This window comes from Piliocolobus tephrosceles, chromosome 8, assembly GCF_002776525.5.
Source record: "Piliocolobus tephrosceles isolate RC106 chromosome 8, ASM277652v3, whole genome shotgun sequence".
Lineage (NCBI taxonomy): Eukaryota > Metazoa > Chordata > Mammalia > Primates > Cercopithecidae > Piliocolobus > Piliocolobus tephrosceles.
Genome location: NC_045441.1, coordinates 51,850,846 through 51,864,631, shown reverse-complemented (window position 1 = coordinate 51,864,631; position 13,786 = coordinate 51,850,846). Strand labels below are relative to the sequence as shown.

The following is a 13,786-nucleotide window of genomic DNA, read 5'->3' as shown; positions in this document are numbered from 1 at the left end:
ACAGCAGTGTGAAAACGAACTAATACAGGCATTATACTAGATACCTGAGGAGACACAAAAATGAATAAAGCACAAAACTTGCCCTCATAAAGGTCACAATTGCTTTCAAAACTATATTATGGAAACCATGACTGACACATGATAGAGCAAAGTTTACCATTTCTTAGATTATGATTTCCATAATGTATACATTGCCTAGCACAAAGTAGGTAAATAAAAACATACTTGATAAATGAATGACTTATCTGGCATTACTTCTAAATACTTTTTCCCTATCAGAAATTGGTACAAATGCTAAAAAGTTTATCTTCCAGTGATATTATCACTCCAATTTTCTTGTTATAAGACCTGGTAATAAAACATCTCTCTTGACACTTTCTGACATGGAAGGGCATGTACTTTAAGTTGCTGTGTAGGTAGTCATGAGAAACGTAGGCTGAAACATCTGCATTTTTATGGCACCTTCCCCCAGTGACCATCATGTGTATCTGGGTATCTAGGATACATCCAGACAGGGAATTAAGAAGGAACACCCATTCAGTTTTTGAGCATTACTATGAGCCAGGCTACCTCACCTACTTTAAGCCAATTTAAGATAAACATTATTTTCCAATATTTTACAGTAATGAAAACAAGGGCCCATGCATTTCATTCACATGCCTGGCTGGAATTCTACCCTGGCTTGGCTGTCTCCGCAGCTCCCCTTTGTCATATCTAATTGCATTTCAGTCAATGAAATCTTTTCTATTGAGAAGATACTCTTAAAAAAAAAAAAAAAGCCACCATTATTGTTATCATTATTACTATTTTTTTAGACGGAGTCTCGCTCTGTTGCCCAGGCTGAACAGTCAATGGTCCTGGAATACACCATGGGTCTGAGGTCCCCCAAGGTGGGACTACATCTTGGGTTTATCTACTCCAGGCTTGCTAAGCTGATCATTTATGAAAAACAAAACAGTGAGATGAGTAGTACTACAACCATATCCAAAATGAAATTCTTCAATATTCAGTCCACATCTGCCAACCTCACAGTTATTTTTTTTCTAACTTTCTAATGACTATCACATACTTCCTTGCTTTGTGTCAGTGTGACAAATCCATCATTGCCTTTTTCATTAATCATTCCATTGGTTGAGTGACTCAGGCTGTCACAGAGAAGAAAATTATAGAATTATTTTTATGGAAAACAGACACTGAAACATTGTAATAAAATTTCAATTATTTTCACTCTCCTTGTTGAGATAGCTTTTTTTTTTTTTTTTTTTTTTTTGGCAAGATCAGACTCATTTATTCTTTTTGAATCATTTATTTCTCAATTTAATGATTCTCTGGCTGCCATTAAGTACTTCAAAAGACAACCAGGTAACAAATCAAGTATGTTTTATTTTACCTCATTTGCCTTTTCCTGTATATATTTTATAGAACCCTATATTTTGGGGGAAGAATTTAGGTGTGACTGCCTTATGGATTAGAAATCGACTATATGGTCCCTTAGGCTTATAACAGTGATTCTGTAATTTTATGAACTACTGCTTCTTTTGTTTTGAGTTCTAATGAAAACAGCAACAACAACCAGAACTCTTGGTCCCGTGGCTTCTCTGACCTCCCCATGGTGTTCACCAGTGTGGGCAGCAGCTGGTCAATGAAGCCCCTGAAGTCTGTGAATTAACACGAACCTTCTGACATGGGATCAGACGCTGGCCTCACCAAAGCCATTTTAAAAAGAAAGAGGAAAAGTGTGGCCAGAAACTATCTGAACACATATTATTTTAGAATTTGGCAGGGACCTTCAAATGAGAAACGCAGCCAGATAAACATAACACATCGTACAGAATTCAAACTAGGTTAGCACTCAACACATCAGAATTCTAGGATGTCCTTATCATTCCTTTCTAATTATTAAAGGAGCTTCAAGCTGCAATTTCCAGCACTGCTCTGACTTGGTTAATTTTTCCCATGGTGACCATATTTCGAGCTGACCTCCAACAAGAAGGACCAGAGGTATTAGGGTGTGTTTGTACATGCTTGTATTTGCTGGAGCTTAAAGAGGCAATAAACTTCCAATTTTCCTCCTACATCAGAAGGATCTCAGAATTCAGCTCTCAATCTTTTATTTCTCCCAGGAGAGAAAAAGGCCTCAACATCCTAGTTGAATAGTAGTTTTGGATCTTGGTCTGCGATTTTTTTTTTCCAGCCTGATGGAAATCCCGTGAGGAGCACATTGTACTTGTAAAAATAGAGAGAATGCAATGTTTGGTTAATTATCCAGATGTGTAAAAACACAATGAAATTGGATGTAGAGAAAACTTGTAATTGTGTCTTTTGCCTGAATCTCTCTTTTCTTATATATTTCAACAACATACATAGCCTACTTACTGTAACCTGCCATTTGGTTACTTTCAAGGAAGGGAAAAAGATTTCATAGCTAAAGTCCAGCTTCAATCAGCTCCTCCAGAGGAAAACAAACAGTATCAGAGAATAATATTAAAATGGAAACAATGTCCTCTTACAGAAATTTCACATATGGTAGCAGTTACTATTGTTTAAGCTACTCTCAGTTGACTACATTTCTCTGAAGTTTAGTAGGAAAAAAACAGATACACTTATACAGTCATTCTCTGCCTTGCTTCTAGGTACACATTTCATGGCAAAAAAAATTCAGAACTTTGTCAATGATAATGAGCAATGGCTTTTGAAATAAGACACAGCTAAACCTGGACACGAAGTTTCACCATCCACAGGCCTTAGTTCCTATCCTTTGCCTGGCAGGTGGAAAGAGGGAGTTGTCAACTTCAGCAATGGTTGCTGAACACTGAGGACCCTGAGGGTCATTCGAAGCTCCCTGCCCTGCTTGAACCCCACTTTCCCCAGTTACACAAGAGAAAAAAAAAAATCCTTCTTTGAAGAATCCACTACTGGGCTGGAGAGAGCTCCTCTGTATCCCCAGAAGGAATCAAGGCACACTGCCCTTCTGGAATCAGTCATATCATTCCCTTGTTCTCCAGCTCGTCCCAGGCACAGACTAAGATAGAGCTGCCACCCATTTATGGGAGAAGATCAGAGGGAACAAGACAGCTTCAATGCCTCAAAGAGAACTTTATACACACATTGAACACCCCAGGAAAGCCACAAAACCTGGTGAAAACCTCGGGGTAATGGGTACCATGTAGCAGCCAAGAGGGCAAGATTAGGCTAGGGTAACCTACTTTGGCTTCATCTAGCCTGGGGTAGAATCTCATTTCCTTCAGTACCATTATTTTCTCTGAAGAGAGAAGTGTGGCCTTAAAATGGCCAGTTTAGAAAATTAATGAATGAGGAAAGCTGGAATTTCAGTGTTGTGGTAATCTCTATAACTTCCTAGACATTTCTAGACCATGCGTCATCTAATTTCAAGACCACATTGCTGCAATTAAAAAAAAAAAAAAAAAGCCTTCCAACAAGAATATGACTTTATCAAAGCATCTATTTTTTTTTTTTTGGGGGGGAATATGGGCTTAAAAAGAAACTTGCAAAATCTACAGGCATCGACATATAGCAAAAACATTTCGATCTATAGCCAATTATTAGTCACATAAACTTATGCAAAAATACATGCTGCCTCCCAAATGATATATTCTTATTTTCTATTGAGAAGATACTCCTTAAAAAAAAGCCATCATTGACAGGCATAGGTGAACAAGATGCATCCTTTTCCCATCTACTCTGAGTTCAGTGCCAATTTGGAGAAATCCAGCATGAAGCCAGGTGACTCAATGAGATGAATAAACCCTTTTGTTTAAAATGGAGACTACAGTTAATTTGACTTTTAAATAAAGAGTCTGAACACACCGGGCCACAGTCAACAAACTGAATCTTTGTTTGCTCACTGTAGATACAATTCAGAAGGATGAAGCTGCATAATAGATGTAACTTAGCATTTCTCATTTCCAACCTAAACATCTCATCTAATCAAGTACTATTTAGGTCTCTATGCTGCCTGCTCCAGCATGGTAACTCATTCCTGACAAAGCTTGTAATGACTTCTGATTTACGCATATTCTTTTCCATGCAACCTCAGTATATATGTATTAACTTGATTTGGATATGCTGTACAAAAGCCAGAGATCAAACTTGCAAACATTTCCATATGCCCTTATTCAGTTCTTTAGTTACAGCTTAAACCTTGATTTTTGTAATATTAAACTCATTAAATAGTCACAAATCCATTTTCAATTCTAAAAGAAAATATTGGCAAGTGCAGATGAACATAACTGAAAATAGAGATTTGTCATAAGTTCAAGAGTTAAAACAGCTTGAATGTTATCTAATAAAATTCAGCAAGTTCCAAGCCTTGAGAAATAATTGCATTCCAAAGACTTCAAGTCCTTATATCACTTGAAACTTCCACTTACTCTATAAAACTTAATGATCAAAGCCAAGTCTTTATGACTAAAACAGTCTTGGCCAGAAAGACATTCAAGAAGCTAGAGAACTTCTTTTCTGTTTGTGTAAGGTTGATAACCTTAGAGTTTCAGCATTAAATATGGAAGGGGACGTTTGATTCCCTTCTACACAAACAGAATCTGAAGCAGGTCCTGGAGACAGTGCAAGTTCAAGGTGAGAGCACCCAGCTTGGTGAACAAGCATTTTGGTGAACAAGGCTGCACCACTAGCTCATTTCTTCGCCACCATCTTCAGGCTCTGGAGTCTGACTGCTTAGGTTCCAATGCTGGCTCCTCCACTTTCTGGCTGGGTGACCTTGGTAAGGCACACCTAACCTCACTAAGCCTCAGTCACCTCACCTGTAAAATGGGAAGAATAATCATAGCACCTATTTTTTAAGGCAGCTGTTAGGATTAAATGAGGTAACGCATAAAACAGTGCTTAGCATGATGTCTACCATACAGTCCATTTTCAATAAACATTCTCTAGTAAAATCTACAGATAAAATATGTGAACTAGATGTTCTTAAAGGATCCCTTCTAGCCATTAAATTTAATGATCCCAAGCCTGGGCTAATAGGATGATGGTACAGGCTTACATAGAATGCTAATAATCATAGGCCTACTTCTAGAATCGCTCTCCCACCCCACCTTGGTTGCCACCCCACTGCATGTCACTGCTTGAAATTACCCTATTACAAATATCTATCCATCAGGTAGGCTCTGTCTCTACTCAAATGCAAACATGTTGAGAGTCCACCATATTGGGTTTAATTCATCAGGTCCTTTCTATGGAACCTTCTATGGAGCTAATAACAAGTCAGAATGGGGAGAGAAACAGAACAATCATGATAGGGATGGAAGAAGCATGGAGAAACAGAAGTCTGTACACAATAGACTGAGGAGAGGAAGGCTGAGGTGGGAGGATGGCCCTGGAAAACAAGGGAGGCCAAAGGAGAGTCCTGAGGGCCCGGGACATAGTGCAGGAAGAGAAGGGCAATGAAACGGAGGCGAGAAAAGCAGAAAAGATCATTACTGGGTACTGAGCTTAATACCTGGGTGATGTAATAATATGTACAACAAACCCCTGTGACACATGTTTGTCTATGTAACAAACGTTCACATGTACCCCCAAACCTAAAATAAAAATTTTTAAAAAAGAAAGTGGCTGGCTGCAGTGGCTTATACCTGTAATCTCAGCACTTTGGGAGACTGAGGTGGGCAGATCACCAGGTCAGGAGTTCAAGGCCAGCCTGGCCAATATAGTGAAACCCTGTCTCTACCAAAAATACAAAAATTAGGTGGGCATGGTGGCATGTGCCTGTAATCCCAGCTACTTGGGAGGCTGAGGCAAGAGAATCACTTGAAGCCGGGAACTGGAGGCTGCAGTGAGCTGAGATCGTGATGCTACATTCCAGCTTAGGCAACAGAATGACACTTCGTCTCCAAAAAAAAAAAAGCGGGGGGGTGGGGGGAGGTGAAAAGATGCAGGAAAGAAATATCAGTATTTTTATTTTATCTAAAGGCAGCCTTGCATGAACTTCATTCTATAATAATCATTACACACTGTGCTTAGTATCAAATAAAACAAACAAACATGGCTCTCGCATACTGGGAGCTTGCCACCTAACCCAATGGGCCATGATGACTTCAATAAAGGTCGTCAGACACTGTACTTTCAACAGGGACTTCACCCATGCAGATGAAGATAAAGTATCCCATTAAGCTCCCTAATTCATTTTTAAATAGCTTCAAAGTTTTGTCTCTATTGTGTCCTCAAATAAATTATGGTTGCAAAACTGTTTATAAAGAGAGTCTGCCCTTTTTTGCTGATGGAGAAGAGATGTCCCGTTTTAACCACATGCCCTGCTAGTTTGGAAGCATTCCCATCCATTGCCACAACCTCGCACATGCGCTGACTCTTCCCCTTGAGCGGCACATAAAGACACAGGCTCAGAGAACAACGGGCGGTCACCTGCCTGCCTTCCAGCGAGGGCTGTTTTGCTTTAACTTCTACCTGGGCTCATGTACAATTGAGAGGATGCTAAATGTGTCTGTGCCTCAAGAACAAGGGCAATCTCACTAATAGTTACTGGCTTAGAAAGGATAACACTTATAAAGAAAGTTAATTATGGGAATTAAATGCAGCTTGTTCCTCTTTTTGAAGTATGTTTTTTTCATGTCTTGAGGAGGGTGATTTACAGACACATTTGTCTCTTTTTAGGGAAAATTAATTCCAGTTGGTGTTCTGGGCAGACATGAAGAGAAGGAAGAAGATAAAGCAGCTTCTCCCCTTTCCTCTGTGCTGAGGGCAGGCCCATGCCACTCTCTCTGGTGTAGCCACACCATCGTCCACATGGCGAGGCAGGAGCCTGGGGTGGGTCCTGACACATTTTGCTGCTGCCCATATAAAAAACAAGCACAACTTCTAATGTCAACTGCTAAGCTCCATTTTTTTTAGACAAAGTAACTATTGCTTTTAAAAATGATTTCAAAATCACAGACATAGAGCAGAGGGGACAATGCCATATCCCAGCAACGAGTTAGCGGAGCTTCTATTAACACTTCAGCTCTTGTCTACAGGCATTAGGCTGTGTGCTTGGGAGTCATAATAATATTAACCCAGCTTTTCAACATGAATGGTAATAGTAGTCATCACGTGTTGGGTACTCACCACAGTCACTAGGCTAATATCTGAGGAGGATTATCTAATTAAATGCTCAAAACAACCCTATGCAGTAGGTACTATTATTATTTCCAGACACCTTTACACCAAGTCAAGGTTCTGAACAGCTGCTCCAGACCCCTTGAGCATCAGGTTCCTCTCATTCATAGCACACAAATGTGAAGACATTTAGGTCTGGTGCATTTACATTGAAAAGCAGAAAACCATTCTGAATTTGTGCGTTTATTTTTTGCAGATGGCTCTACAAACTGAGCAGCACTATTCAGTTTTCCTAAGAGTGTGAGAAAATTAAGAGTTCAGAAGAGAAAGGAATTTTCTTACTTGAAAAATCTAGAAGAATTTTTTTTTTTTGGTGGTGGCAGCAGCGAGAGGGAAAATGGGTAGGTACTGGGTTAAAATTACACACAGATGCTTAAAGAGTAAGTCTAAATAACTGCATTTGAACTTCTAGTAAAGCAAAATATCCTTGTAAGTGATCTAACTGAACAAGTCCTCTGATTGTTAGGTGAAAAGCAGAGGCCCAGGGAGGCTGAAAGACTTTCCTGAAATCATCCAGGGAGGAGCAAAGCCAGCCCTGAATCCCAGGTCTCCTAATGATTAATCCAGAATGCCTTCCACTTCTCTTTTCTGCCACATGGCCTTAAAACAGAAGACAACCCAGATGGGACCAACGAGACTGGAGAAACACAGCATTCTAATATTCATGATAAACCATCAAGGCATCATTATTTAGTGTTTTTTTCTTCTAGAAAGAGCAGTGCCCCCCAGACTGAACATATCCCATGTAGTTCGGGGAAGAACTCCTGACAACGGCATCTCTACCTCACATCTTCCTTCATCACTCAGAAGGCACAGGTTTCCTTAAAAGTATTCATCCTGGCAGCAAGGAAGGTAAAAGGAAAACTGTCCTTTTCTATACACATTAGGAAATCATAGGCATAAAACCACAAGGCAGATGTGAAATAACCAAGTCAAATTTTTCATCTGGGATTTGGCAGCTTTGCCAAACATCATGGTTTGTATCAACATCAGCATCATGGTTAACAACATCACCACATTATTTGCAAGACAAGGCATTACACATGAAGTAGATCACTCTTCTGTAGGAGGTGGAGAATGGGCATTTTCCAAATATATTGCCAAATAATGGGGAGTGTCACTTCCTATTCGCTTTCCTAACCTGGCTCTGAAATTGGTTAAAAGACAAGGAACAGCCAGAAATTACCAGGAGAGATTCTAAGTCATCCTGACTGCATAACTGGCTTAAAAAACCTAAAGTGTAGTATGCCGGTCAGAATATCCCTTCCAAATAGCTTATAAAGAGAAAAAAGAGAGAAGTTGCTAGCTCCAGTTACTTGCCATTCCCTTGGGAAAACTCAGACCATTTTTCTCTTTCCCTCCCTGAAAGTGTACATCGCAGACATGCTTGCCAGCATCTTTACAGCCCTTCCTCTGGCATCATCACTTGGATCCTCCTCTGGAGATCACTCATCTCCTACTCTCAGGCCTTATGGTTCAGAGTATGAGGGCCCCCATCCCGGTCCCTACCCTCCCAGGGTGTGGAGTGGGCCTCAGGCACCATTCTGGCCAATCTGTATATTCCAACCACCTGGGTCCAGTTGGTGGTTCTAGGATAGGCATGAGATCCAAGTAGATCATCTGAGATTCAGGAATCTGGAGGGCAGGAATTATTGGGAAATTGAAGTTGAATGGATAGGCTATACCTGCCCTGCGATGGATGGAGAAGCGGGAGTGCCACATGAAAAGAACTTGCCTGAGAATTAAACCAGAAAAGTACAAAGCAAAGTACACAGATCAGGAGAGAATGACAGGCAGAATCCTGATGACAAAGTAGAGGCAACCAGATCCAGCCACACCTGACGTTAAATCAATCAATGTCCTGTTTCACTAAAGCTGCTTTACATAGGGTTTCTGTCACTTGCAACCAAAAGAGCCTTAACTAACACACCCTTATTTATCCTTCAAAACTTGGTTTCATTGCCATCTCCTCTGCTTGGCCTTTCCTGAGGATCCCATTCTGAGGTAGCGATTGGTACCTTTCCTGTGGCTATTAGTCTTTACAGTTACTTCTCTAATTTTTTTTCTTAACTTTTTTTTCTTTTTTCAAGATTCGTGGATCAGAGATAATACTTCTCTAATTGTGCCTTTCATCTGTATTGTAATGATTAGACTTTCAGATTTAGGGCAGAGTCAACGCCTGATAAATCACTGAATTCCTAATATTTGTCCAGTGCCTCAAACATAGCAGATACTCAATATATCTGTGCTCAGTTGAATTAGATTCTAAATGTTCTTTCAGTGAACACTGGACCCTCAATGGTTTCCCATTACTCTTAGAATAAAGTCCAAACTCTTTGCCACAGGCAGCCAGGCCCTGCAGGATCCACTGGCCTCTTTCTGCTCAGTTCCCACCACGGCAGCTCTGTGCTTTTCCTTGAACCTGCCAAGCCTGTCCCCACTGGAGAGTCTTTGCAATCATTGTTTCTTCTGCCAGGAAAGCTCTTCTTACAGATACTGCAGAAATTATCCCACCACATCATTCAGAGTTCTGCTCATTATCTCCTTGTCAAAGAGCCCTGCCCAGACAATCTTATCCAAAATAGCACCTCCTTCACTCTCCGGCCCTTGACCTACTGCATCTCTTTCATGATGCTTGTCACTGCCTGATGGTACAGTACCTAGCACATATTTTAGTTATCACTGTCTACCTCTCTAGAATGTAGGGCAGGGATTTTTTTTGTAGTTTTTCAGTGTTATTCACCATTATATTCCTAGCAGCTAGAACTGCACCTGTGTTCTTAAATGATTGGCTGGTACATATTTTTTAAATAATCTTAAAAAGGATGAAAAATGCAAACCCTAAAATTGAAACCAACATAGACAAATGAATGTAACTGTGTATTAAATTTTAACAGAATCACCCTTAAAAAGATAGAATTCTTTTAACTTTTAAACACAGTACTTTGATTGTAAGTGTGTAGTGAGGTACAATTTAAGGATAAAAATAATTGCAGCAAAAATATTAAAAATAATTTTGATGTTTCTTGTTGGTAATGGTACTCATGTAGTAATTCTGAAACCATTTTGGGCACATTGTAGAAGCAAGCAAAAGAGGAAACACACTGATGTCATTAGGAACCACAGCCCTCAATGTGGGAGAAGGGATAAACAAATATGGAATAGAGAAAAGAGAAGAGAACCTTGTGGTACGGAATCAGAATTTTGGGTATTAGTATGAAGTCATTTTGTTTCCTAGCTCTGCCCACAGACACATCCCAGCAGCAATGGGCCACTTAGTGCTTAGCACTTGCTTTTTAAATGCCATTCCCCACGAAAAAGAACCAGCATTCCATGAAGAACTGACTGATTCCAAGGCTAGAACAGGGAAAGTATAAGAAGTACAACATGCTTCTGGAACACACATTTGTGTCAAAAAGCAAGGACATGCTTGGAGGCTAATGGGGACCTGTAAAAAGGGCACAAGAGCCAGTTGAAGGGGTTCCCAGTGACCAAATTTAAAACAATGTAAGCATCAAAAACAAAACAAATTTTAACAGATCAAATAGAAACAACAATTTTTGAATCCACAGTACTATTTTTAAAAGTAAGTAATAGTGGAAAAGGGTAAAATTTTCCCTATGGAAGAATGCCAGGTGATATCCACAGAAAAATACATTAGAAAACTCACCATTTTATCACCCCCAGTGTAATAACTGATCCAGACAGAGGTCATCAATGGATGCTAAAACTACTGGGTGGCATTTTTTGAGGGAACAGTGTTGAATGGTCTTGAATTATTAATTAATTACAAACAGAAACAGGTGCCTTTACAATGGCAAGATCTGGCAGTCACCACCTTGACAGAGTGATCCAGTTTAGCATCATCAACAGTGGGACAAACTGACTTCACGTGCCTCCTGATGTGAGGCACCAGAAAGTACACACCATCTATGTAATATTTGTGCTCAAATGTTTTGACATAACCTAAGCACTGAGGAAAAAATCTGACAAATTCAGAATATGGGACATTCTACAAAGCACCTGGCCTGGACTCTTCAAATCATCACCATGAATGACGAGGACAACAAACAAGGTAGGTGACTGAGCCTACCTACTGCACCCACGGTAATATGAGAGTATGCATTGAGCCCTGGGATTTAAAATATGTTATGAAAGGGCCAGATGCAGTGGCTCATGCCTGTAATCCCAGCACTTTGGGAGGCCGAGGCAGGCAGATCACGAGACCTGAACAGGAGTTCGAGACCAGCCTGGACAACATGGTGAAACCCCATCTTTACTAAAAACAAAAAAATTAGCCAGGCGTGGTAGCAGGTGCCTGTAATCCCAGCTACTTAAGAGGCTGAGGCAGGAGAATGGCTTGAACCCGGGAGGCAGAGGTTGTAGTGAGCTGAGATCGCGCCACTGCACTCCAGCCCTGGGCAACAAGAGCGAAATTCCAACTCAAAAAAAGAAAAAAAAAGTTATGAAGGGTATTTTGATAATTGGGAGAATTTTGAATATAGGCTGAATCAATATTGATATATATATGTGTACATGTATATATGTATATAGATTTTAAACGAACCAACTACATTCATATGTCAGTTCTGGTGATGTTTGAAGCACACAAGGAAACGTGACTTCTACTTACCTCCCCAGTGACATAAAAGTCATTATTTTTATATTCAGGAAATATCTGGAAAAACTGAATTAGTGCACTGCAAAAAGAAGAACAAAAACAATACAAATTAATCAGAAAAATGATTCAGGAGCTCTTCATGCTAGGATATCAAATCCAACCCTTTGGCAATAGGTTTCACATCTGAAATAAGATACCACTCTGCTATGAGCTCCTATAGGACATTTTATTTACACAATACATGTGGGCTTACTTTGATAATAAGAAGTTTGGACAAGTGGACATCAATACTCTGGGCATGTTTCCAAATCACTGAGTTACCAGTTTGGATCATCTAACTGTTGAGGGCACCTTGAGCAAATAATACAGGTTTCACATGTTGCGTAGCAATTCTTGGAGGTAGTTCTGCAAACTTTATGATCCCATTAGCCCAGATTTGTGGTGAAGTAAGGGAAATCTTAGTTGCTTATCAACCCCCACTGTGGGGGACTCTGAACATTTCTGCTGGAGCTCCAAGAATGTCAGCATTTTAATAACCAAAGAACACAAAAACTGTAAGATGACTATAATTTAAAAGAAAAACAGCAAATGGCCACAGATATTGAAATAAATGTACAGTAGCCTCTGGGCTAAAAAAAGAAAAACACATTTACTAAAGAATACCAACAGCTGGCCAGGGGCGGTGGCTCATGCCTGTAATCCCAGCACTGAGGGAGGCTGAGGCGGGCAGATAACGAGGTCAGGAGTTCGAGACCAGCCTAGCCAACATAGTGAAACCTTATCTCTACTAAAATTAGCCAGGCATGGTAGTGCGCACCTGTAGTCCTAGCTACTCGGGAGGCTGAGACAGGAGAATCGCTTCAACTCGGGAGGCTGAGGTTGCAGTGAGCTGAGATTGCACCATTGCACTCCAGCCTGGGCAACAGAGTAAGACTCTGTCTCAACAAAAAAAAAAAAAAAAAAAAGAATGCCAATAGCCACTTCAGTGATGAAATAGATTTTAACAGACTCAAGGAGTGATTTCATAATAAGCAAGAAGACAGTGGATTTTTAAATGATTCTTTACTTGAACAAAATATTTCAAAAAAAAGGAAAACAAAAACTTGTGAAACTCAGTAGCTCTATGAGTATTTTGACCCAGACTGCAGTGCCTGCGAAGCTAGGGGAGGTTTTTGGCCCAGCTTCCTGCTGAGAGACTAAAAGCCATGAACCACCCAGGGAAGATGAAAGGCAAGGAGGCTCTGAAAACCCAGGAGGATGGTGAAGTTCAAGGGTTACAAAGAGGCAAAATTGGGTCATTACAATCACCATGATCCTAGCTATATTTAACTTTCAAAGGCTGCATAAAAATTCACCATGAAACACTACTGTAGAGTTTTGTTGTATTTCTGCATCCATTATTTATAGTGGCCTTTATAGCAACTAAATCTGAGAAGCTGTATTTTATAGCTTCTATGTTTGTGCTGGCAATAAGCTGGCTTTAGAACGCAGATAAAAATAGGCATTCATTCTCCACCCTTCCCTCTCCAACCTTCAGGCTAAAATCTACTTCCTTTTCTCTCTCCCTGCTTGTTGGAATGGCAATAGATAATTTAGCATAGTAAATCTCAATTAAGTCTTTGGCTTTAGCTTAAAGCTTATTTCCTTGTAGTATTTGCTGGAGAGTCATTAGGGTTGCTGGATTTAGCAAATGAAAACATAAGACATGGTTTAATTTTGAATTTCAGATAAATAACAAATAATGGCTTAGTACAAGTATATTCCAAATATTGCATGGAATATACTCACATTAAAATGTTATTTGTTGTTTATCTGAAATTCAAATTTAACTAGGCATTTTGTGTTTTATCTGACAGTCTTAGTTGGAGATAATCTCCCAGGTTACTTCTGTCTCGAAAATGGCAGGATTCTCCAGCTCAAGTTTCCAAGGCAAGGCTCCACTTGAGGAAATTATCAAGTTTCATTTCACAGTTTTGATTTCACAGCCAAAAAATTGGCTATTTTTTTAAAGCGAGCACT

The 13,786-nt window shown here is 39.9% G+C and overlaps 1 protein-coding gene across 13 annotated transcripts in view; it reads right to left on the bottom strand.

Moving 5' to 3' along the window:
- Positions 1 to 13,786, bottom strand: part of CPVL (carboxypeptidase vitellogenic like) — a 213,704-nt gene that overhangs the window by 93,034 nt on the left and 106,884 nt on the right. For all 13 annotated transcript variants that reach the window (XM_023225954.1, XM_023225953.1, XM_031936027.1 and 10 more), the window contains one exon: positions 11,780 to 11,846. In XM_023225954.1, the coding sequence (XP_023081722.1) occupies positions 11,780 to 11,846 (67 nt within the window). The remainder of the gene's footprint in view (positions 1 to 11,779; positions 11,847 to 13,786) is intronic.